Source organism: Larus michahellis, chromosome 20, assembly GCF_964199755.1.
Source record: "Larus michahellis chromosome 20, bLarMic1.1, whole genome shotgun sequence".
In the NCBI taxonomy this organism is placed as follows: domain Eukaryota; kingdom Metazoa; phylum Chordata; class Aves; order Charadriiformes; family Laridae; genus Larus; species Larus michahellis.
Window position 1 is genome coordinate 3,449,690 of NC_133915.1, and position 23,278 is coordinate 3,472,967.

At 66.8% G+C, this 23,278-nt stretch overlaps 1 protein-coding gene across 1 annotated transcript; it reads left to right on the plus strand.

The window, feature by feature from the left end:
- Positions 1 to 1,676: 1,676 nt before the first annotated feature.
- Positions 1,677 to 23,073, plus strand: FER1L5 (fer-1 like family member 5). Its single transcript, XM_074563405.1, has 50 exons — positions 1,677 to 1,761; positions 2,018 to 2,073; positions 2,154 to 2,245; positions 2,328 to 2,436; positions 2,520 to 2,672; positions 2,744 to 2,872; positions 2,948 to 3,010; positions 3,091 to 3,141; positions 3,217 to 3,247; positions 3,355 to 3,470; positions 3,590 to 3,701; positions 3,785 to 3,873; positions 3,981 to 4,049; positions 4,167 to 4,210; positions 5,134 to 5,210; positions 5,323 to 5,615; positions 5,731 to 5,908; positions 6,007 to 6,131; positions 6,208 to 6,326; positions 7,524 to 7,710; positions 7,802 to 7,957; positions 9,016 to 9,129; positions 9,219 to 9,382; positions 9,484 to 9,598; positions 9,698 to 9,800; positions 9,871 to 10,043; positions 11,067 to 11,243; positions 12,405 to 12,519; positions 12,633 to 12,710; positions 12,796 to 12,977; positions 13,048 to 13,206; positions 13,293 to 13,391; positions 13,953 to 14,102; positions 14,189 to 14,366; positions 15,207 to 15,454; positions 15,525 to 15,632; positions 16,764 to 16,898; positions 16,980 to 17,135; positions 17,217 to 17,308; positions 18,683 to 18,853; positions 19,535 to 19,683; positions 19,760 to 19,899; positions 21,050 to 21,138; positions 21,237 to 21,332; positions 21,443 to 21,584; positions 21,680 to 21,779; positions 21,921 to 22,123; positions 22,517 to 22,626; positions 22,735 to 22,882; positions 22,984 to 23,073. The coding sequence occupies exons 1-50, from the start codon at positions 1,677 to 1,679 to the stop codon at positions 23,071 to 23,073; spliced, it is 6,318 nt and encodes a 2,105-aa protein (XP_074419506.1).
- The last annotated feature ends 205 nt before the right edge of the window (positions 23,074 to 23,278 follow it).

The following is a 23,278-nucleotide window of genomic DNA, read 5'->3' on the forward strand; positions in this document are numbered from 1 at the left end:
CCGCGGGGGGGGGGCGTGGCCGACGCATGCGCGGCGCGGCGGGGCGGCGGGCCGTAAAAAGCGGAGACTGGATTTCACAGGAGCGGAGCGGAGTCAAAGCGCGGAAAGCGGAGCGGAGTCAAAGCGCGGAAAGCGGAGGGGAGCGCGTGGGCGGGGGGGGCCACATAGGGACGTGGGGGTGCGGTGACATGGGGATGTATGGAGATGGGGATATGGGGACAGATGGGCCCGGGGAGGCGGTGATGTGGGGACACGGGGATACAGTGATATGGGGACGTGGGGATGTAGGGATTGACGTGGGGACGCACGGTCGCGGCGAGACGTGGATGTAGGGGAATAGGGACACAGGGACATGAGGACACGGTGATATGGGGACATGAGGACACATGGACATGGGGACACACGGTCATGGGGGCATGTGTATGTGGGGGAATAGGGACATGTGGAAATGGGGATGCAGTGACGTGGGGACATAGGGACACATGGACGTGGGGGCACCAGGGACACGTGGACGTGGAGACATGAGGACGCACGGATGTGGGGACGCATTGGCGTGGGGACATAGGGACATGGGGACATGGAGACGTGGGGACAAAGGGGAACCCAGACATGGGGATGCAGTGACATGGGAACATGGGGACACATAGACGTGGGGACACGTGGATATGGGGGCACAGAAATGGGGACATGGAGGCACAGGGACACACGGACGTGGGGACACATTGACATGGGGACATAGGGATATGTGGACATGGAGATGTGGGGACTCAGGGACGTGAGGATGCAGAGATATGGGGACACATGGACATGGGGACAGAGATATGAGGACACATGGACACGGAGACATGGGGACGTGGGGACATAGGGGTACACAGACATGGGGATGCAGTGACATGGGGACATATGGAGACGGGGATATGGGGACACATGGACATGGAGATGCGGTGACGTGGGGACATGGGGACAGAGGGACATTGGGATGCAGTGATTGATATGGGGACACATGGACGTGGGGACACACGGTCGTGGGGACACATGGATGTAGGGGAATAGGGACAGAAGGACATGGGGACACAGTGATGTGGGGACACGGGGATGGGGGGCACAGGGACAATGGGATGCGGTGATTGATATGGGGACACATGGACGTGGGGACACACAGTCGTGGGGACACATGGATGTAGAGGAATAGGGACACAAGGACATGGGGACACAGTGATGTGGGGACACGGGGGCACAGGGACATGTGGACATGGAGACATTGGGACACACGGACGTGGGGACACACTGACATGGGGACATACAGACATGCGGACATGGAGATATGGGGACACGTGGACACGGCGATGCAGTGGTATGGGGACATGGGCCACATGGACACGGGGGCACAGGGACACGTGGACACAGAGACGCGGGGACACAGGGACATAGGGGGACACAGGCATGGGGATACCGTGACACGGGGATATATGGAGACAGGGACACGGGGACACAGGGACACAGAGACATGGGTAGCCGGTGACACGGGCATGCGGTGACACCCACCAAGCCAAGCCAACAGCAGCGTCCCTGCCCTGTCCCCTCTCCCCGTCCCCCCCGCCCCCCTGCCATTCTGGAACACGTCCCGGTGCCGTGGTGACAGCATCTCAGTGGCACAGTGGCGTGGGGACACGGCCATGTTGCGGCTGCTGGTGGCCAGCGCCCACATCCCCGGGGCCACCGGCTCCGGGCCCGGCGTGCATGTGTCCGCCCGCTTCAGAGGTACTCTGGGGACAGAGCTGGGGGGGGGGACACACCGCGGTGGCTGTCACCGTGGGATGGAATGGCATTGGTCATAACTGTGTGACAAGATGGTGCAGCCATCCTGGTGCAGCGGGGTGGCATCCTCGTGTGACGGGATGGTGCCGGCCACGCCTGGGGACAGCGTTGGCCATCCCCACGTGTGGGGACAGTGCCAGCCATCCCCTGATGTCCCCACCCCGGTGTGCCACCACCCTCCCTCCTGTCCCCCCCCCAGGTGTCCCCAGGAGCACCCGGGTGGTGCCGGAGGAGCGCAACCCCACCTGGAACGAGGTGAGGTGACACCAGGGTGGCCCGCAGTGGCACGAGGACACTCGGGTCACCCCTCAGACCCCTTGTCACCTCCCCCGCAGACGCTGGCATGGCCACTGGGCTTGCGTCCCCTGCACCCCACAGCCAGCCTGACCCTGCGCCTCCGGCACTGGGGACAGCCGGCGCCACGGGGGTGAGTAGCACCCGTGGGTGGGCACCCCGGGAGAAACCACCCCCGGCATGGCCACCCTCACCATGTCCTCCTGTCCCCGCAGGGACCTGGGTGCCACCACGGTGTCACTGGACCGCTTGGTGGCCGACCCCGGGCTGCCGCTGGCCCTCAGCCATGTCCCGCTGCTGGACCCTCGGGGACAGCCCACGGGGGTGAGCACCCACCCGCGCACCCACCCGGCAGCACCCCAGGGTGCCACCAGGCACAGGCTGGGGTGTCACCCGTCCCTTTGCAGTGCACCGTCACCCTCCGCTGCTCCTATGTCCCCCGTGGCACGGCTGGGGGCACCACAGTCCCCTTGCAAGGATGGGTGCCACCGCGGACGATGTCACCGGGGCCACCCCACCACCCCGACAAGCCCCCAGAGGGGAGCAAAGAGGATTTCCAGGTAGGGCATTCATGGGCACGGTGGCACCCAGGGGTGACATCCCATCTGACGTGTCACCGCCTGTCCCGTAGGTACGGGTGAGGGTCATCGAAGGCCACCAGCTCCAGGGCAATGACATCAAGCCGGTGGTGACGGTCCTCATCGGCCAGCACCGCTTCAGGACCAGGATCCGGGTGGGAAACAACCCCTACTACAACGAGGTGACACCGGGGAGGGGACCCGGGGACCCGCCGGTGTCCTTTCACCCCGCCCTCACCTTTTTTGCCCATTTCTAGGTGTTTTGCCAAAATTTCCACCAGACGCCTGCCCGGTTGGCAGCGGAGCCCATCCGCATCCAGGTCGGGGCGGGAATCGGTGGCACCGGTGGGGACGGGGACAGTAGGGTGGCTGCTGATGCCGTGTCCCTCCCTTGTCACAGGTGCTGGACTCGCGGGCCACCCGCGCCAAAGCCGTCATCGGCGTCTTCCAGGTGAGGCCGGTGGCGCGGGGACGGGGCGTCCCACGGCGGTTCGGCCGCTCTCATCCCGGTTTTCCATCCCCGCAGCTGGACGTCGGCACCGTCTACCGCGCTCCGGGTAGGCGAGAGGGTTGGGGGTGACACGGAGGTGACAGCGGGGTGACAGCGGGGTGACGCCGGGGCGGGGACGGGGGGGTGGTGCTGTGTTTTGTCCCGCCGTGCCAGGACGCAGCTTGAGCTGGAAGTGGCTGAGCCTGCAGCATCCCCACCGCCCCGACGCCGGCTCCCGCGGGTACCTCCGCGTCAGCATGGCCGTCCTCCGCGCCGGCGAGCCGCCCGCGGTGAGCGTCCCCCCCTTTCCCTTCCCCACCATCCCCCCCCAAAAAATTAGTCCCCGTTTGGGGGGGGTGTGTGTGTGTCGGGGGGGGTGTCCCCAATTTTTCCACAAACGCCCCCCAAGGAGCAGGAGGAGCCGGCGGGGGACGTGGACGTGGAGGCCAACCTGCTGCGGCCGCCGCCGTGCGCCGCCACGCTCCAGCTGCGCGTCTACCGCGCCGAGGACTTGCCACAGGGTGGGTGGGTTGGGGGGGGGGGGGTTTGGGGTGACCCCCCCACACACACACCCCTTACCCACCTCTCCCCATCACCGGTGCAGAGCCGGCTCAGCAATGTCTCCCCACCGTCGGCGGCGGCAAGAGGGGCTTCGCCGCGGCGGCGGTGCGGGTCAGCTTTGCCGGCAGGACGGTGGGTGCCGGGGGGTCGGGGACATGGCGGGGGGGAGGTTTTGGGGGGGGGGGGACACACGCCGTGATCATGGCGGGGGTGGGTGCTGACGGCTCTGCCCAACGCAGCTCTGCACCCGGGTGATGCCCCCCGACGCCAACCCGGCGTGGAACGAGGTCTTCTTCTTCCCCCTGAGGGTGAGGTGACCCCCCCCCCAAGCCCCACACGCGTCCTTCACCCCCTTCCCCAAAGCGGGGGCACCCCCAAAATGGGGGGGTAGGGGGGGAACCCCCCTTTTTTTCCCCTCTCCGCAGCTGCCCCCCATCTGCGAGGAGATCCAGTTGGCCATCCTCGGCGGGTAAGTGGGGGGACACCCACACCCCCCACACCCCCTGCCTTGATTTTGGGGGGGGCCACCCCAGTTTTGGAGGACTACCTCAATTTTGGGTGGCCACCCCACTTCTGAGGGACACCCCTCCCCCCCGATTTTGGGGGACCACCCTGGTTTCGGGGGATCTCCCCAGTTTTGGGCGAACACTCTGGTTTTGGGGGACCACCCCGATTTTGGGAGACCACCCCGGTTTTGGGTGGCCTCCACAGTTTGGGAGGACCCCCCCCGATTTTGGGGGACCACCCCGGTTTTGGGTGGCCACCCCGGTTTTGGGGGACCACCCCACTTTTGGGGGACCACTCTGGTTTTGGGGGACCACCCCGGTTTTGGGTGGCCTCCACAGTTTGGGGGGACCCCCCCCGATTTTGGGGGACCTCCCCGGTTTTGGGGGAACACTCTAGTTTTGGAGGACCACCCCGATTTTGGGGGACTACCCCGGTTTTGGGGGACCTCCCCGGTTTTGGGTGGCCACCCCAGTTTCGGGGGAACACCCCGATTTTGGGAGACCACCCCGGTTTTGGGGGAACATTCTAGTTTTGGGGAACCACCCCTATTTTTGGGGGACCACCCTGGTTTTGGGGGACCTCCCCAGTTTTGGGGGACCCCTCCCCGATTTTGGAGGACTACCTCAATTTTGGGTGGCCACCCCAGTTTTGGGGGACCCCCCCCCTCCATTTGGGGGGGACCACCCTGGTTTCGGGGGATCTCCCCGGTTTGGGGGGAACACTCTAGTTTTGGGGGAACACCCCGATTTCGGGGGCCCACCCCGGTTTTTGGAGACCACCCCTCTTTTGGGGGGCGGGGGGGACCACTCCGGTTTTGGAAGACCCCCCCCCCATTTTTGGGGAACCACCCCATTTTTGGGGGACACCCTCCCCCGCCCCCCCCAGGTTCCGCAGCAGCAGGGTCCTGGCCACCGCCACCCTCCACCTCTCCCAAATCTCCTCCGCCGGCGCCGAGCTTGAGGGTGAGCGGGGTCCACCCTTAGGTGGGGGGGGGGTCCCCAGCACCCAGACCCCCACCCCCCCCACCACACCCCCCCACTCCTCCCACCGAATCCCCTTTTTTTTTGCCCCTAGAGGGGACCCCCGGCTTCTTACCCTGCTTCGGACCCAGCTTCCTCCCCTTCTACGGCCCCCGGCCGGATTCTGCCAGGACACCCAGTAACGTGAGTGGGTGGCGGGGAGGGGAGGGGGGGGGACAGCACCCATTTTTGGGGGGGGACGGGACACACACACCCCCCCACACACACCTTGTTCTTTTACAGGTGGCTTATCGGGGTCGGGTGCTGCTGGAGCTCAGCACCCACATGGGGAGCCCGGACGGCCGCCAGCGAGACACCATCGCCCCCGAGGACGTCGCCCGGGTGCAGGTGGGGACACGGCGTGACGCCACCCCCAGGGTCTCTTTTTTTTTTTTTTTAAGTGCCATTCGGGTATTTTTTTTGGGGGGGGCCTTTGCACCTTTTTTTTTTTTTTTTGCCCCAGCGCCACTTGCCCCGTCACCGCTTCGGGTTGTGCGGCGTCTTTTATTCGGCCACCATGGTGCCAGCCGGCCCCGAGCTCCTGCGCTTCGAGCTCAGCCTCGGCAATTACGGGGACGCGGGCGATGTCACCTGCAAGCCAGCCGCCTCCGTCACCCCGCACGGGTGTCCCCTCTTCGACGGTGAGCGGGTTGTTGGGGCCGGGGGGGGGGGACACGGACACACGCAAAAGTGGTACCCACTGGTGTCCCATGGGATGCTCGGTGCCCTCCGGATGCAGGCAACCGCTATCACTACCTGCCGTGGTACGGTGACAAGCCGGTGGCGGCCGTCACCTCATCCTGGGAGGACGCCAGTCACCGCTGGGATGCCCTCAACCTCCTGCGTGCCCTGTGCCGGCGGTTGGTGAGCACCCATGGGTGACGGCGGGGTGGGATGTGACCCCCCCCCCCCCTCCCCTCTCCCGCCTCCCCGGTCCAAGGCACCGGTTTGGGATGGTTCTTCGCAGGAGAAGAACGTGGCGGAGCTGCGGGACGCCCGTGGGGACGCCGTAGGGGACATCGGCAGGAGGCTGCTGCGCCAGCTGGCCCAGGACTGCGGGTGAGCTCGGGGGGGGGTGTCCCCCCCCAGGCTGGGGGGTCCCGAAGCCCTGGGTCATGGGGTGCTGGGGGGGACCCCTGGGCTTGCCAAGCGGTGGTTGGCGGGGTCGGGGAATGAGGAATTTTAGAGGACAATGGGACATTTGGGGTGGAAATGGGACGGTTGGGGGGGGGAATGGGGGATTGGGGGGAGAAAACGGGGGCGTTGGGGGGGGGAAGGGGGTAATGGAAGGGGAAATGGGGTATTTGAGGGGGAAACGGGGCATTTGCGGGGGGGGAATAAGGAATTTTAGAGGACAATGGGACAATTGGGGTGAAAATGGGACGCTTGTGGGGGGGGAATGGGGGATTGGGGGGAGAAAATGGGGGCGTTGGGGGGGGAAACGGGGTAATGGAAGGGGAAATGGGGTATTTGGGGGGGAAACGGGGCATTTTGGGGGGGGAACGGGAAAATTGAGGGGGGAAAAGGGGTATTAAGGGAGGGAAATGGGGCATTTTGGGGGGGAAATGGGGGTACTGGGGGGGGTAAATTGGGGCAACCGGGGAGAGGGAAACAGGGAAATTGGGGGGGAAAATGGGATATTTGGGGAGGGGGAATGGGATATTTGGGGGGAAATGGGGCATTTGGGGAGAAAATGGGACAAATGAGGGGAAAAAGAGGAATTTCGGAGGACAATGGGACATTTGGGGTGAAAATGGGACAGTTGGGGGGGAATAGGGCGTTTGGGGGGGAATGGGACGATTTGGGGGGGAAAATGGGGCAATTGGGGGGAAACGGGGTACTTGGGGGCAGCAACGGGGCATTTTGGAGGAAAAAGGGGCCAATTGCGGGGGGGAAATCAGGGCAACTGGGGGGAGGAAAAGAGGGAATTTGGGGGGGGAATGGGATATTTGGGGGATATTTGGGGGGGGGAATGGGATGTTTGGGGGCAAATGGGGCACTCGGAAATGGGACAATTGGGGGGGAAATGAGGCGGGGGGGAAATGAGGAATTTTAGAGGACACTGGGACATTTGGGGGGAAAAATGGGACGATTGGGGGGGGGGGGATGGGGCATTTGGGTGTGGAATGCGGCAACTGGGGGCAAAATGGGGCATTTTGGGGGGCAACAGGGCATTTTTTGAGGGGAAAAGGGTATTTTTGGAGGGGGTGGGGCGAAACGGGGCATTTTCGGGGGGGGGGGGGGGCCTGTTTGCAGGCGGGCTCTGCCCCGGCTGGAGGCGCAGCCCACCCCCACGCCGCTGGACGCCCACCTCCGGGCCTCCCGGCTTCACCTCCTGCGGCACGTGGCGACGGCGGCGGCGGTGCCACCGAGAGGTGGCTGGGACACCTTGCTGCCGGTGGCCCAGGGCTGGCTGGGACGTGTGGCCGCCCTGGCTGTGGAGGTGGGGGCCGGGGCTGGGGGAAGGTGGGCCATCGCTGTGGTGAGTTGTGGCCGGTCTCAGCCCGCCGCTCTCTCTCTGCCGTGCCCCGCAGCCGCAGGCCGGCGTGCCCGACGTGGTGCTGTGGCTACTGCGGGGGGAACGGCGGGTGGCCTGCGCCCGTGTCCCCGCGCCCGACCTCATGTTCTCCCGGGGCGGCCCCGGCGCCTGCGGCAGGCTCTGCGGCCGGCTCCAGACCCTCTTCCTGCTGGTAGGCATCCCACCTCCCTTCCCCGTCACCTCGGTGTCCCCTCCGTGTTCCCCGTGTCCCATCCACGTCCTCTCCGTCTCCTGTACCCCATCCATGAACCCTTCACATCCCCTCCGTGTCCCCTTTGTGTCCCCTCTCTGTCCCTTCTATACCTCCTCCATGGCTGCTCTGTGTCCTCTCCACATCCCCTCCGTCCCCTCTGTGTCCTGTCCATGTCTGCTCCGTGTCACCCCATGTCCCCCCTGTATCCCCGCCACATCTCCTCCATGTCCCCTCTGTGTCCCTCCTGGATCTTCTGCATGTCTGCTCCATGTCCCCCTCCACGTCCCCTCCATGTGCCCTCCGTGTCCCCTCCATGTCCCTTCTAGATCTTCTCCATGTCCCTGCCATGTCCCCTCCACATCCCCCATGTGTCCCCCTCACATCCCCTCCATGTCCCCTCTGTGTCCCCTCCACGTCTCCTCCGTGTCCCCTGTGTCCCCTCTATGTCCCCTCCATGTCCCCTCCACATCTCCTCCATGTCCCCTCTATGTCCCTCCTAGACCTTCTCCATGTCTGCTCCGTCCCCCTCCATGTCCCCTCCACGTCCCCTCCGCGTCCCCTCCACATCCCCCATGTGTCCCCCTCACATCCCCTCCATGTCCCCTTTGTGTCCCCTCCTCGTCTCTTCCATGTCCCGTGTCCCCTCTATGTCCCTCCTAGACCTTCTCCATGTCTGTTCCATGTCCCCTCCATGTCCCTTCCACGTCCCCCATGTGTCCCCCTCACATCCCCTCCATGTCCCCTCCATGTCCACTCCACATCCTTTCCATGTCCCCTGTGTCCCCTCTATGTCCCTCCTAGACCTTCTCCTTGTCTGCTCCATGTCCTCCTCCATGTCCCCTCCACGTCCCCCATGTGTCCCCCCATGTCCCCTTTGTATCCCCTCCGCATCCCTTCCATGTCCCCTGTGTCCCCTCTATGTCCCTCCCAGACCTCCTCCCTGTCTGCTCCATGTCCCCCCCTCCATGTCCCCTCCCGTGTCCCCCCGCTGCCCCCACCCACGCCACGGGGCGCAGGGCTCCGGGGACATCCGTGCCCAGCTCCGCCTGCGGCTGTGGCTGGGACGAGTGGCCGACAGCGGGGACCTGCCGCGGCACCTCGAGGGCACCCTGCGCGTCTACGCCGAGACGGTGAGCCCTGGGGGGGACGGGGGGACCCCAGGGTGCCCTCCCGGCCCCTCCCAACCCCACGTGTCGTGTGTGTGTGTGTGTCCCCCCAGTATGAAAACCAGACCAAGCTACTGGGCAAGTGGGGTCCCCGGGGGCTGCTGGGGTGCCCCGGTTTCTCCGACAGCTCCGGCAAAGCGGGGGTCCCCCGCCACCGCATCCGGCCCCCCAAGGGCTGGCGCTGGGACGGAGCCTGGACCGTGGAGCCCCAGCGGCGGTGAGTCCCCTGGGGTGGGTGACACCCGCCCTGCCACCTCGGGGGGGGGGGACACACCACCTCCGGGAGGGTGACGCCAGCTTTGTCGCCTTGTCCCCGAGGCTGCTGCTGGACGCGGAGACCAACGTGGGCGAGGTGCTGGAAGAGGTGTACGAGAACGAGAGCCGGCGGCTCGGCGGGGAGTGGGGACCCGCCGCCGTGGCCACCACCGATGCCGTAAGTGGGTGACAGCGTGGGGGACACCGAGGGGGGGGGGTTGGGGGGGTGGCGTGTGACACAAGCATGTCAGGGCTCAGCTCTCGCCCGGTTCTGCAGAGCGGCGCGGCAGTGCCACCCAAGGAGGAGGTGGCATGTCCCCAAGGTTGGCACGTCACCGACGGCTGGCGGGTGGACGCGACGGGGGCCGTGGATGAGGCTGGTGAGTGGGCGTCCCCACCGGGCACCTCGGGGTGGGTGACGGCGGTGACGAGGACGCCTGGGTGCCGCAGGTTGGGAGTACGGGGCGAGCGCGGCCCCCGGCAGCCCCCCGCTGTCATGGCACGCCGCCGAGAAGACGTACCACACGCACCGGCGCCGGCGCTGGCTGCGCACCCGCCGCAGGGACCCCGGCGCCCAGGGACGGGAGCAGGACGTGGCCACCTTCCTCCGGCTGGATGGGGCGGTGGGGACAGGGACGGGGCGGTGGGGAGAGGGGTGGCAGGGCTGGGGCGACAAGACGGGGGTGGCAGGGACAGGGGTGGCAGGGCTGGGGTGGCAGACAAGACGGGGGTGGCAGAGATGGGGTGACAAGACGGGGGTGGCAGTGGCAGGGATGGGGTGGTGGGGATGGGGGTGACAGGGATGGGGGTGGCAGGGATTGGGGTGACAAGAACAGGGTGGATGGGACAGTGGTGGCAGGGATGGGGTGGCAGGGATAGGGGTGACAAGATGGGGGTGGCAGGGGTGGACTGGCAGGAATCAGGGTGACAGGGCTGGGGGTGACAGGGCTGGGGTGACAAGGATGGGGTGGCAGGAATAGGGTGGATGCGACAGTGGTGGCAGGGATGGGTGTGACAAGATAAGGGTGGCAGGGCTGGGGTGACAAGACGGGGGTGGCAGTGGCAGGGATGGGGTGGCAGGGATTGGGGTGACAGGGGTGAGGGTGGCACAGAGATGAGGGTGACAAGATGGGGGTGGCAGGGATGGGGGTGGCAGTGGCGGCGATGGGGGTGGCAGGGCTGGGGTGACAAGACGGCGGTGGCAGAGATGGGGTGACAAGACGGGGGTGGCAGTGGCAGGGATGGGGTGGCGGGGATGGGGGTGACAGGGGTGGGGGTGGCAGGGATGGGGGTGACAAGATGGGGGTGACAGGGATGGGGGTGGCAGGGGTGGGCGTGACAGGGATTGGGGTGGCAGGAGCAGGGTGGATGGGACAGTGGTGGCAGGGCTGGGGTGACAAGCTGGGGGTGGCAGGGCTGGGGGTGGCAGTGGCGGGGATGGGGGTGGCAGGGCTGGGGTGACAAGCTGGGGGTGGCAGGGACAGGTCCCGGCTCAGCTGTGCACCGGAGTGAGCAGCCCTGCCCATGCCCTTGTGCCATTTCCCGCCACGCTGTCCCCTGCCATGCCGTCCCCCGCCATGCCGTCCCCCGCCATGCTGTCCCCCGCCATGCTGTCCCCCGCCATGCTGTCCCCCGTGTCCCCACAGCACAGCCCCGTGGCAGCAGCGGGGGCCGAGGGCTGGGAGTATGGGTCCCTCTGGGGGTCCCGCTTCCACCTCCAGCCCCGGGTGGGTGACGTGTGCCGGCGGCGCTGCTGGCACCGCAGCATGGTCCCCGCGCAGCCCCCGCCCGTGGCACCCCTCTTCCTCCTGGAGGGAATCCCGGTAGGAGAGCAGTGGGGGGAGCTGGGGGGCACCGGGGCCGGGGGGGCTGGGGGTGAGCGGGGGGATGGAGGGAGGGCGGTATGGAGGGGTGGAAGGAGGGAGGGAGGGAAGGACGGAGGGATGGAGGGACGGAAGGACAGAGGGATGGAGGGAGGGAGGGATGGATGGATGGATGGATGGAGGGATGGATGGAGGGATGGATGGAGGGATGGAGGAAGGGATGGATGCATGGAGGAATGGAGGGATGGAAGGACAGAGGGATGGAGGGAGGGAAGGGATGGATGGATGGATGGATGGATGGATGGAGGAAGGGATGGAGGAATGGAGGGATGGAAGGACAGAGAGATGGATGGAGGGAGGGAAGGGATGGAAGGATGGAGGAAGGGATGGGGGAATGGAGGGATGGAAGGACGGAGGGAGGGAGGGAGGGATGGGGGAAGGGAGGGAGAGAGGGATGGAGGGTTACAGGGATGGATGGATAGAGAGATGGAGGGAGGGAGGGAAGGGATGGATGGATGGATGGATGGATGGATGGATGGATGGATGAAGGGATGGAGGAATGGAGGGACAGAAGGACAGAGAGATGGATGGAGGAAGGGAGGGAGGGAGGGAGAGAGGAATGGATGGATGGATGGATGGATGGATGGATGGATGGATGGAGGAACAGAGGGATGGAGGGATGGAAGAACGGAGGGATGGAAGGACAGAGAGATGAATGGAGGGAGGGAGGGAGGGAGAGATGGAGGGAAGGAGGGAAGGGATGGACAGAGGGTGGGGAGAGAGGGATGGAGGGATGGAGGACAAGAGGGATGCAGGGATGAATGAAGGGAGGGAGGGATGCAGGGACAGGGATGAAGGGACAGAGACATCCAAGGATGTGGGGACAGAGGGATGATGGGATGGATGGAGAGGGGGAGAGAGGGATGGAGAGATGGATGGACGGATGGATGGATGGATGGATGGATGGATGGATGGATGGACGATTGGGGGATGGATGAGGGATGGATGGATGAGAGATGGGGTCCGGATGGATGGATGGATGAGGGATGGGGGGATGGACGGAGTGATGCTGAGGCAGCACATGGGACAGCGGGATGCAGGGCCGGGGGACAGCAGGGACAAGGGGACACGGCCCCCACCCCACCTCCCATCCCGCCGCAGGGCGCGGAGGACCCGGCCAAGGAGGACGAGCCGGCTGCGGCAGAACGGCAGGCGCGGGGCTTGTGCCAGGCCCCCCCGCAGCAGCCCATGCCCCTCATCCTCTGCACCTTCCAGCGTGAGCCCTGGGGGACGCGACGGGGAGCGGGGCGGGGGGGGACAAGACAGATGGACCAGGACATGCCGGGGGGGGTGCCCGGGCCCCCCTGCCAACCCCTGCCTCTCCCGCAGGACCCAACTTCTTCCAGCTCCGCTGCTACATCTTCCAGGCGCTGGAGCTGGCACCCCGCGGCACCAAGGCCACCGCAGGTGGGACCCCACCCCCCACCCCCCCGCCCCCTGGCCCCCACCCCCGTGGGCACCCCGGGGTGCTGACGGTGGCGCTGTCGCCCAGACCCCGTCGCCCACGTCTCCTTCGTGCACGTCAGCCAGAGCACCCGGGTGCTGCCCGGCACCCTGGACCCGCTCTGGGACCAGACCCTGCTTTTTCACCGGGTGCTGCTCTACGGGGACCCCCGGGGGGTCCGGGATGAGCCCCCCGTCGTGGCGGTGGAGATCTTCGACCAGGACAGAAGGGTACGGCACCCAAGGGCGGGGGGCACCCACGGGTGGGGGGAGCCCCCGCGTCCGAGCAATGCCCTTGCAGGGTGCCGGTGCTTTCCTGGGGAGGACTGTGTGCACCCCACATGTTTGGCTGGACGTGGGGCGCCGGCAGCCCCCCAGGCTTCGGCGTTACCCACTGGGAGGGCCGGGGGGGCCGGCCGGGGAGCTGCTGGCTGCCTTCGAGCTGCTGCACGTCGCCGAGGTGAGGGGCTGGCAGGGGAGGGCGGCGTGGGGGACACCCAGGGGACTGGGTCCCATCGTCATCGTCGTCATCCCCCACCCCGGCAGGATGGGGCCCCGGCGCAGGTCAGCACCCCGCCATGGAGGGAGGGGGTCTTCAGCGTCCCCCCGGGTATCCGGCCACTCCTGCGGTTGGTGGCACTGGAGGTGAGACCCGGGTGGGGACACGGCGGGGGGCGGGGGGGGACACACAGGTGGGACCAGGGCCGGGGATGAAGGAAGGGATGGGATGGGATGGGGAGAAGGACAGGGGGAGGGATGGGGACAAGGACGTGGATTGGAACAGGGGCGAAGACAGGCTGGACAAGGTCTGGGATGGGGAATGGGTTGGGATCAGGATGGGGACAGGGATGGGAAAGGGATGGGGACGAAATCTGGGATGGAGATTGGGAGGGGAACAGGCTGGGGACAGGGACAGGGGTGAAGGTCCTGGGGGTGGGATGGGGACAAGGACGAAGACAGGCTGGGGATGGGGACAGGGACGGGGACAGGGACGGAGATGGAGATGGGAGAGGAGCAAGGACAAGGACGGGGATGAAGGTGGGGACAGGATGGGGACGGAGATGGGGATGAGACAAGGATGGGGACAGGCACCTTCAGCATCCCACCGGGGATCCAGCCCACTCGAGGTGACCCCTGGGCACCCCGGGGACGTGGCTGGGGGGGGGTGTGTGTGGGGTGCGTGACAGCTGCTGGGTGCCCCCCCAGGTGCTGGCGTGGGGGCTGCGGGGGCTGCGGGGCAGCGTGCGGGCGCCCAGCCTGGAGGTGCAGTGCGGGGGCCGGACCCTGCGGACCCCCCCCATCACCGACCTCCCCGCCAACCCCAATTTCCCCATCAACGCCTTCCTGCTGACGCTGGTGAGGATGATGGGGGGGGGGGGAAGCACCCCACCCATGGGCGCTGCCGCTGGCACCCCGGGGTGACGGCGCGGCTCGGCCCCCAGCACCTGCCGGCGGAGGAGGAGTACGTGCCCCCCATCCGACTGCGGGTGCTGGACACGCGGGGTTTCGGGTACCGGCCGGTGGTGGGGCAGGCCTGCGTGCGGGACCTGGGGCAGTACTGCTGCCAGCCCCACGGTGAGGGGCAGCCCCACGGCTCCGGAACCACCCCACCTGGCTCTGGTACAGCCCTGGTTACCCCCTGCCCCATCTCTGATACCCCCTGCCCCATCCCTGCCCCATCCCTGGTACCCCCTGCCCCACCTCTGATACCCCCTGCCCCATCCCTGCCCCATCCCTGGTACCCCCTGCCCCACCTCTGATACCCCCTGCCCCATCCCTGCCCCATCCCTGGTACCCCCTGCCCCATCTCTGATACCCCCTGCCCCACCTCTGATACCCCCTGCCCCATCCCTGGTAACCCCTGCCCCACCTCTGATACCCCCTGCCCCATCCCTGCCCCATTCCTGGTACCCCCTGCCCCATCTCTGATACCCCCTACCCCATCCCTGCCCCATCCCTGGTACCCCCTGCCCCACCTCTGATACCCCCTGCCCCATCCCTGCCCCATTCCTGGTACCCCCTGCCCCATCTCTGATACCCCCTGCCCCATTCCTGGTACCCCCTGCCCCATCTCTGATACCCCCTGCCCCATCCCTGCCCCATCCCTGGTACCCCCTGCCCCATCCCTGCCCCATACTTGGTACCACCTGCCCAACCCTGGTACCCTCTGCCCCATTCCTGGTACCCCCTGCCCCATCTCTGATACCCCTTGCCCCGTCCCTGCCCCATCCCTGGTACCCCCCTGACCCATCTCTGATACCCCCTGCCCCATTCCTGCCCCACCTCTGATACCCCCTGCCCCATTCCTACCCCATCCCTGGTACCCCCCTGCCCCATCTCTGATACCCCCTGCCCCACTCCTGCCCCATCCCTGGTACCCCCCTGCCCCATCTCTGATACCCCCTGCCCCACTCCTGCCCCATGCCTGGTACCCCCCTGCCCCATCTCTCTCTCCTACAGGCAGGACGCCATCCCTGCCCCACGCTGCCCACCTCCGGGGGGGTTTCTTTGCCCCTCTCCTCCCCACAGCCGCTCCCTGGGGCAGGATAGCTCAGGTGAGGCTCCGGCATCCCCAGCACCCGGCACCCGACCTTGGCCCCACCGCACGCCGGGGTCCCCAGCCCCGTGCCTCAGTTTCCCCGAGTCATCCCCTTTGCTCCCTGCAGATGCTGCCCAGGATCACCGCAGAGAAGGAGACTGCGGACAAGGTGGGCACGGGAATGGGGCCACCGGGGCCACTCACGCCACCTGTCTCCACTTCATCCCGCTCCCCACCAGGCTGCGGAGGAGGAAGATGAGGATGAGGTCGACTGGTGGAGCAAATACTACGCGGCCATGGGGGACAAGGCACAGAGCCGGCGGAGGAACGACAGGGACGGACTGAAGGTGAGCCACATCCTGGGACCCGGGGCAGGGAACAAGGATGGGAAGAGGGACAGGGATGGATGGGAACAAGGATGAAGCAGGGGATTGGGCCCAGGGATGGCTGGGGACAAGGATGGGGATGGGGACAAGGATGGGGATGGGAACAGGGACAGGGATGGATGGGAACAAGGATGAAGCAGGGGATTGGGACCAGGGATAGTTGGGGATAAGGATGGGGATGGGGACAGGGATGGATGGGAAGAGGGACAGGGATGGATGGGAACAAGGATGAAGCAGGGGATTGGGACCAGGGATGGTTGGGGACAAGGATGGGGACGGGGACAGGGATGGATGGGAACAAGGATGAAGCAGGGGATTGGGCCCAGGGATGGTTGGGGACAAGGATGGGGACGGGGACAGGGATGGACGGGAATAGGGACAGGGATGGATGGGAACAAGGATGAAGCAGGGGATTGGGACCAGGGATGGTAGGGAAAAGGATGGGGATGGAGACAAGGATGGACGGGAATAGGGACAGGGATGGACGGGAACAAGGATGAGGCAGGGGATTGAGACCAGGGATGGTTGGGGACAAGGATGGGGATGGAGACAAGGATGGACGGGAATAGGGACAGGGATGGATGGGAACAAGGATGAAGCAGGGGATTGGGACCAGGGATGGTAGGGAAAAGGATGGGGATGGAGACAAGGATGGATGGGAACAGGGACAGGGATGGATGGGAACAAGGATGAGGCAGGGGATTGGGCCTGGGGATGGTTGGGGACAAGGATGGGGACGGGGACAGGGATGGACGGGAATAGGGACAGGGATGGATGGGAACAAGGATGAAGCAGGGGATTGGGCCCGGGGATGGTTGGGGACGAGGAGATGGATGGGGAGAGGGATGAAGACGGGGTAGGGATGAGGTCAGGGATGGGACAGGGCTGGAAATGGGATGGGGACTGGGACAGGACGGAGATGGCAATGGGATGGGGACCAGCTCAGGGCTGGAGATTGGGAGGGGAACTGGGCTGGGGACAGGAAGAGTGATGAAGAAGGGGATGGGCTGGGGACAAGGCCGAAGAAGGGGACAGGGATGGGGAAGAAGCACCCGGATGGGGACAGGGACGAGGGCAGGAACCGCTCTCCAGATCTACAGCTGCGAGCTGGAGGCGGCGCCCGAATTCGAGGGGCTGCAGGATTTCTGCCAGACCTTCCCCCTCCACCAGCCGGGGGGGGGTCCCCCTGTGGCGGGGGAGGACCCCCTGCCCGTGGGCGAGTTCAAGGTGGGTGAGAGCCCCCCGGGAGAGCCCGGAGCCGGGGGACGAGGAGCACCCCGGGGTGCAACGACCCGACGGCTCTCGCAGGGGCTTTTCTGTATCTACCCCCTGCCTGAAGACCCCGGGGTGCCCCCGCCACCGCGTCGCTTCCAGCAGCTGCCCCCCAGCCAGCCCCAAAAGTGCCTGGTGCGGGTCTACGTCGTCCGGGCCTTCGACTTGCCCCCCCGCGACAGGAACGGGCTGGTAAGGTCACCCATAGGTGCTGGGCAGGGGTCCCCTGTCCTTTCCCCCCCACCACCCTGACGGTCCCCTCCCTGCTGCCAGTGTGACCCCTATGTCCGCGTCTCGCTGGGGACGAAGACGCTGGGCCAGCGGGACCAGTACGTGCCCAACACCTTGGAGCCCGTTTTTGGCAGGTATGGCCAGGGTGGGTGGCCCGGTGGCACTGTCACCCCTGGGTGGCACTAGGCTGGGGCGGGGGGGGGGTCTGGCACTGAGACGAGGTGCCCAGGGGGGCTGGTGGGGCCCCGTTCCCCATGTCAGCATGGCCCCGTGCCACCAGGTCCCTATGCCACCAGGTCACCGTGCCACTGCATCCCCGTGCCACCAGGTCCCCTTTTCCTCACAACAGCAGGTCCCTGTGCCACCAGATGTCCCATTCCCCGTGTCAAAGGGTCCTCATGCCACCAGATGTCCCATTCCCCATGCCGAAGGGTCCCCGTGCCACCAGATGCCCCAATCCCTGTGCCACCAGATGCCCTGTTCCCCATGCCGAAGGGTCCCCATGCCACCAGATGTCCCATTCCCCATGCCGAAGGGTCCCCGTGCCACCAGACGTCCCATTCCCCATGCTGGAGGGTCCCTGTACCACCAGATGCCCCAATCCCTGTGCCACCAGATGCCACGTTCCCCACACAGGAGGGTCCCCATGCCACCAGATGCCCCAATCCCTGTGCCACCAGATGTCCCATTCCCCATGCCGAAGGGTCCCCATGCCACTAGATGTCCCATTCCCCATGCCAAAGGGTCCCCGTACCACCAGATGCCCCAATCCCTGTGCCACCAGATGCCCCATTCCCCATGCTGGAGGGTCCCCATGCCACCAGATGCCCCAATCCCTGTGCCACCAGATGTCCCATTCCCCATGCAGAAGGGTCCCCATGCCACCAGATGTCCCATTCCCCATGCCAAAGGGTCCCCGTGCCACCAGATGGCCCAATCCTTGTGCCACCAGATGCCCCGTTCCCCATGCCGAAGGGTCCCCGTGCCACCAGATGCCCCAATCCCTGTGCCACCAGATGTCCCATTCCCCGTGTCAAAGGGTCCTCATGCCACTAGATGTCCCATTCCCCATGCTGGAGGGTCCCCGTACCACCAGATGCCCCAATCCCTGTGCCACCAGATGCCGCGTTCCCCATGCTGGAGGGTCCCCATGCCACCAGATGTCCCATTCCCCATGCCGAAGGGTCCCATGCCGAAGGGTCCCCATGCCACCAGATGCCCCGTTCCCCATGCCGAAGGGTCCCCATGCCACCAGATGTCCCATTCCCCATGCCAAAGGGTCCCTGTGCCACCAGATGACATGTTCCCCATGCTGGAGGGTCCCCATGCCACCAGATGCCCCAATCCTTGTGCCACCAGATGCCCCATTCCCCATGCTGGAGGGTCCCCGTGCCACCAAGTCCCTGTGCCGCCAAGTCCCCATGCCTATGGGTCCCCTCTCCCCATGCCAGGGGGTGCCAGCCCCCACGTTGGCACGTCCCCGGGCCTGATGGCACCCCCGCTGCCAGGCTGTTCGAGGTGACGGGCACCATCCCGCTGGAGAAGGACCTGCGGGTCTCGCTGCTGGACTATGACCTGCTGCCACCCGACCAGGAGATCGGCACCACCACCATCGACCTGGAGAACCGCCTGCTCTCCCGCTTCCGCGCCCACTGCGGGCTGCCCACCCGCTACCGCACGTGGGTGCCCCCGGGGGCTGGGGGACACTGGGCTGGGGGACACTGGGCGGGGGGCACGATCCTGAGCCCAGGAGTGGGCACGGGGGTGGGCACTGGGTGATGGGGAGGGGACACGAGGTGGGGATGGGGCGATGGGGAGGGAGAGGGCACAGGAATGGGCGCAGGGTGAGGGGGTGGGTACGTGGGGGTGGGCACAAGGGGATGGGGAGGGAGGGGCCGGGGCCAGGGATGGCACAAGGAGGTGGGGACAGGGTGGGCACAGGGGAATGGGGACAGGATGGGGACAGGAACGGGCACAGGGCGATGGGGAGGAAGAGGGCACAAGGGCGGGCAGAGGGGAACGGGGGTGGCGCAGGGCGATGGGCACAAGGTGGGGACAAGGAGGTGGGGAGAGGGCACAGGGGTGGCACGAGGAGATTGGGGACAGGGATGGGGACAAGCAGGTGGGGATGGGGTGGGCACGGGGCCATGGGGTGGCACCGGGACGGTCACAGGGTGGTAGACGAGGGTGGGCACAGGGACGGGGACACGGGGCTGGGGTGGGCACAGGGGTGGACGTAAAGAGATGGTTATGGGGGGGGCACAGCAAGGGGCACAGGGAAAGGGGGGGTGACGGCCAGGGAGGGGACAGCCAGGAGGGTGAGGCCGCGACCCCCCCCAGCCCACCCGCTGTCCCCGCAGCGCCGGCCCTGGGTGTTGGCGGGACCAGTTGCCCCCCAGCCGGGCGCTGGAACATTTCGCCCGCGACCGGGGGCTGCCGGCACCCGAGTTCAGCGCCGAGGGCACCGCCGTCACCTTCGGGGACAAGACCTTCCTCCTCAGCCACTTCGGTGGGTGGGGGTCTGAGGTGGGGGGGGGGACGACACACGGTTCCTGGCCCGTGAGTGTGATGGCTCGGCCTTACAGAGAGCGGCCCCCCCACGTACCGGCACCCCGGGCCCCCCCGTGAGCGCCTGGCCCTGCACGTGCTCCACGCCTGTCACCTCGTCCCCGAGCACCTGGAGACCCGCACCCTCTACAACAGCACCCAGCCCGGGCTGGAGCAGGTGGGGACGGGGACAAGGAGGGGACACGGAGAGCCTGGGGTGACCGGGCTGTGGCCAGGGAGGGACTCCAGGGTGATGGGGACCTTGGGGTGTAAGAGGATGCCAGGGGGACAACAGGGACGTTGGGGTGACAGACGCTGGAGGTGGGTGGTGGGGAACCTCACGGTGATGGGGACCTTGGGGTGTAAGAGGGTCCCAGGGGGACAACGGGGACCTCGGGGTGACAGGGACTGTGGGGGTGGGTGGTGGTGACCCCAGGGTATAAGAGGATGCCAGGGGGACAACTGGGGTGACACGGACCACAGGGGTGGGTGGTGGTGACCCCAGGGTATAAGAGGATGCCAGGGGGGCAACGGTGACATTGGGGTGACAGAGCCTGGAGGTAGGTGGTGGGGACCCCAGGGACCTTGGGGTGACAGGGACCTGGAGGTGGGTGGTGGTGACCCCAGGGTATAAGAGGATGCCAGGGGGACAATGGGGACCTTGGGGTGACAGGGGCTCTGGGGGTGGGTTGTAGGGACACCAGGGTATAAGAGGATGCCAGGGGGACAACAGGGACATTGGGGTGACAGAGCCTGGAGGTGGGTGGTGGGGTCCCCGGGGTGTAAGAGGATGCCAGGGGACAATGGGGACATTGAGGTGATGGACCCTGGAGATGGATGATGGAGACTTTGGGGTATAAGGGGATGCCAGTGGGACCTTGGGGTGACAGGGACCCCAGGGGTGGGTGACAGGGACCCCAGGGGTGGGGGACAGGGTCTCAACAGGGACCCCGGGGTGACGGGGACAGTGAGATGGTGAGGACACAGCCAGGGAGGGACCCTGGGGCACGAAGGGGTGCTGGGGCTTGCTTTGGGGACACCGGGGTGACAGGGAGGCATGCTGGGGGGGGTGATGGGGACCCTCGGGCAGGGGGGGACACCAAGGGGATGACGGAGACCCCAGGGCAGGGAGGGGACCCCGGGGTGACAAGGACCCTGGGGAAGGGACGGATAGCAGAGACCCCGCAGTGACGGGGACCCCAGGACAGGGTGGGACGCTGGGGGGGGGGGGGGGGGGGGAGGATGATGGGGACATCCTGGGATGGGGTGGGGGGGACGCGGGTCCCAGCTTCTCCCCCCCCCCCCCCCCCCCGCCCCGTGCCGCGCAGGGCAAGGTGCAGATGTGGGTGGACATCTTCCCCGCCAGCCTGGGGCCCCCCGGCCCCCCCGTCAACATCACCCCCCGCCAGCCCCAGAGGTGAGAGCCCGGCCAGAGCCCAGGGGGTTGGGACAGGGACATCCTGGGGGAGAAGGTGACACGGTCCTTGTCTCCCCCCCCCCGCCCACCCCGGCAAGGTACGAGCTGCGCTGCGTGGTGTGGAACACGCGGGACGTGGACCCGGGGGACACCAACCTGCTGGGGCAGCAGATGAGCGACATCTACGTCACCGGGTGAGGCCACCACCATGTCCCCATATCCGTCCCCCCCCCGCCAGGGGAGGTGATGGCAGGGCTGGGGACAAGGGTGACGGCAGCGTCCCCTCCCTCCGGTGGCACGGCAGGTGGCTGGACGGGCTGGAGGAGCAGCGGCAGAGGACGGACGTACATTACCGCTCGCTGCAGGGGGACGGGGCCTTCAACTGGCGCTTCGTCTTCTCCTTCGAGTACCTGGCGGCCGAGCAGCTCTGCGTCCTGCCCCGGAAGGCGAGGGGCACCCCGGGGTGGGGTGGGGTGGGGGGGGGGGAACACGGCGGAGGAACGAGCATGACACCCCCCTGTCCCCCTCCCCGCCCCGGCAGGAGCATTTCTGGAGCCTGGATGAGACGGTGCTGAAGGTGCCCCCCAAGCTCATCCTCCAAGTGTGGGACAACGACAAGTTTTCGGCCGATGATTTTCTGGGTGAGACCCCCATTTCCCTGCCCCGTGTCCCCCCCCCCAGCGCGGGGGGGGGGACACGACACACACGACACACCCCCACAGGTGACAGGGACCACCCAAAAGCAACGGTGAGCCCCCATGGCTTGACTTTTTCCCCCCCAGGTGTCCTGGAGCTGGAGCTCACCAAGCTGCCGCAGCCAGCCCAGCACCCCCAGGCCTGCACCCCGACGCCGCAGGGGACCCCCCGAAAGCCCTGGCCATGGCGGGGGGCGCAGGTCCCCTCCCGCCTCTCCCTTTTCCGGCAGAGATGGGTGAGGGGGTGGTGGCCCTGCACGGTGCAGGAGGGGGACAAGCGGCGGCTCTCGGTAAGTCGGGGGAGGGTAGAGGGATGGTGGGGGACGGCGATGACGGGGTGGGGGGGACATGTCCTGCACCCCATTGCCCCCCTCTTGGTAAGTCGGGGCGTAGGGGGATGGTGGGGGACGGCGATGACGGGGTGGGGGGGACATGTCCTGCACCCCATCACCCCCCTCCCTGTAAGTCGGGGCGTAGGGGGACGGCAATGACAGGGTGGGGGGGACATGTCCTGTACCCCATCACCCCCCTCCCAGTAAGTCAGGGCGTAACGGGGTGGTGGGGGACGGCGATGACAGGGTGGGGGGACAGGCCCTGCACACCATCACCCCCCATCCCGGTAAATCGGGGGGGTAGGGGGAGGGTGGGGGGACAGGTCCTGCACCCCATCGTCCCCCTCCCAGGGTAAACTGGAGCTGAGCCTGGAGCTGCTGACGGCAAAGGAGGCGGAAGAGCGGCCGGCAGGGAAAGGCCGGGGGGATCCCAACACGTACCCGACGCTCCCGGCGCCTGTGTGAGTCCCTGGGGAAGAGCGGCTCGTCCCCCCCCCCCCGGCCTCGGGGAAGCTGGAGTGGGGGGACAACGGGACACAGCGGGTGACTGAGCTGGGTGTCACCCGCAGGCGGCCGGAATGGTCCTTCCTGTGGCTGCAGGCGCCGCTGCGCGTCCTGCGCCACAGCCTATGGCGGCACCACCGCTGCCGCCTCAGCCTGGGGCTGGCCCTGCTGCTGCTCCTCGCCCTGCTCTTCACCTTCGTCTACGCCGCCCCGGTGAGCGCGGGGGGGCACGGCTGAGCCCCGATTTTCCCCCACCACCGGCTGCGAATCCCCCCCCCCCGCCCCCATCAAAAGCTCCCCCTCTCTCCTCGCAGGGTTATTTGGCCATGAAGCTGGTGAACCCGCTCGAGGGCTTGCGCCGTGCCAGGGGCGAGCATCCCGCCGGCAGCGGGGGCCAGCCCTGAGGTGCCAACCCCAGGGATGCCACCCATCCGCCTCGCCTCCGTAATAAAGCCACGCGCCGTGACAGCCAAAGCATCGTCCTCGACTCCCCGGGCTGGCAGGGGACTGACGAAGAAGGCGCTGGGTTGCGGGGAGCCCCGCAGCGCCGGGGGGCAGCCCCCCGACTCGTTAGGGCGTGGGTTTGGGGAGGAAAGGCTGCATCCAGGG

Coding starts and splice junctions, on each gene's coding strand:
- FER1L5 (XM_074563405.1), top strand. CDS start 1,677: ATGTTGCGGCTGCTGGTGGCCAGCGCCCACATCCCCGGGGCCACCGGC. Junction 1,762..2,017: donor TGTGTCCGCCCGCTTCAGAG/GTACTCTGGGGA, acceptor TCCCCCCCCCAG/GTGTCCCCAGGAGCACCCGG. Junction 11,244..12,404: donor TCCTCCTGGAGGGAATCCCG/GTAGGAGAGCAG, acceptor ATCCCGCCGCAG/GGCGCGGAGGACCCGGCCAA.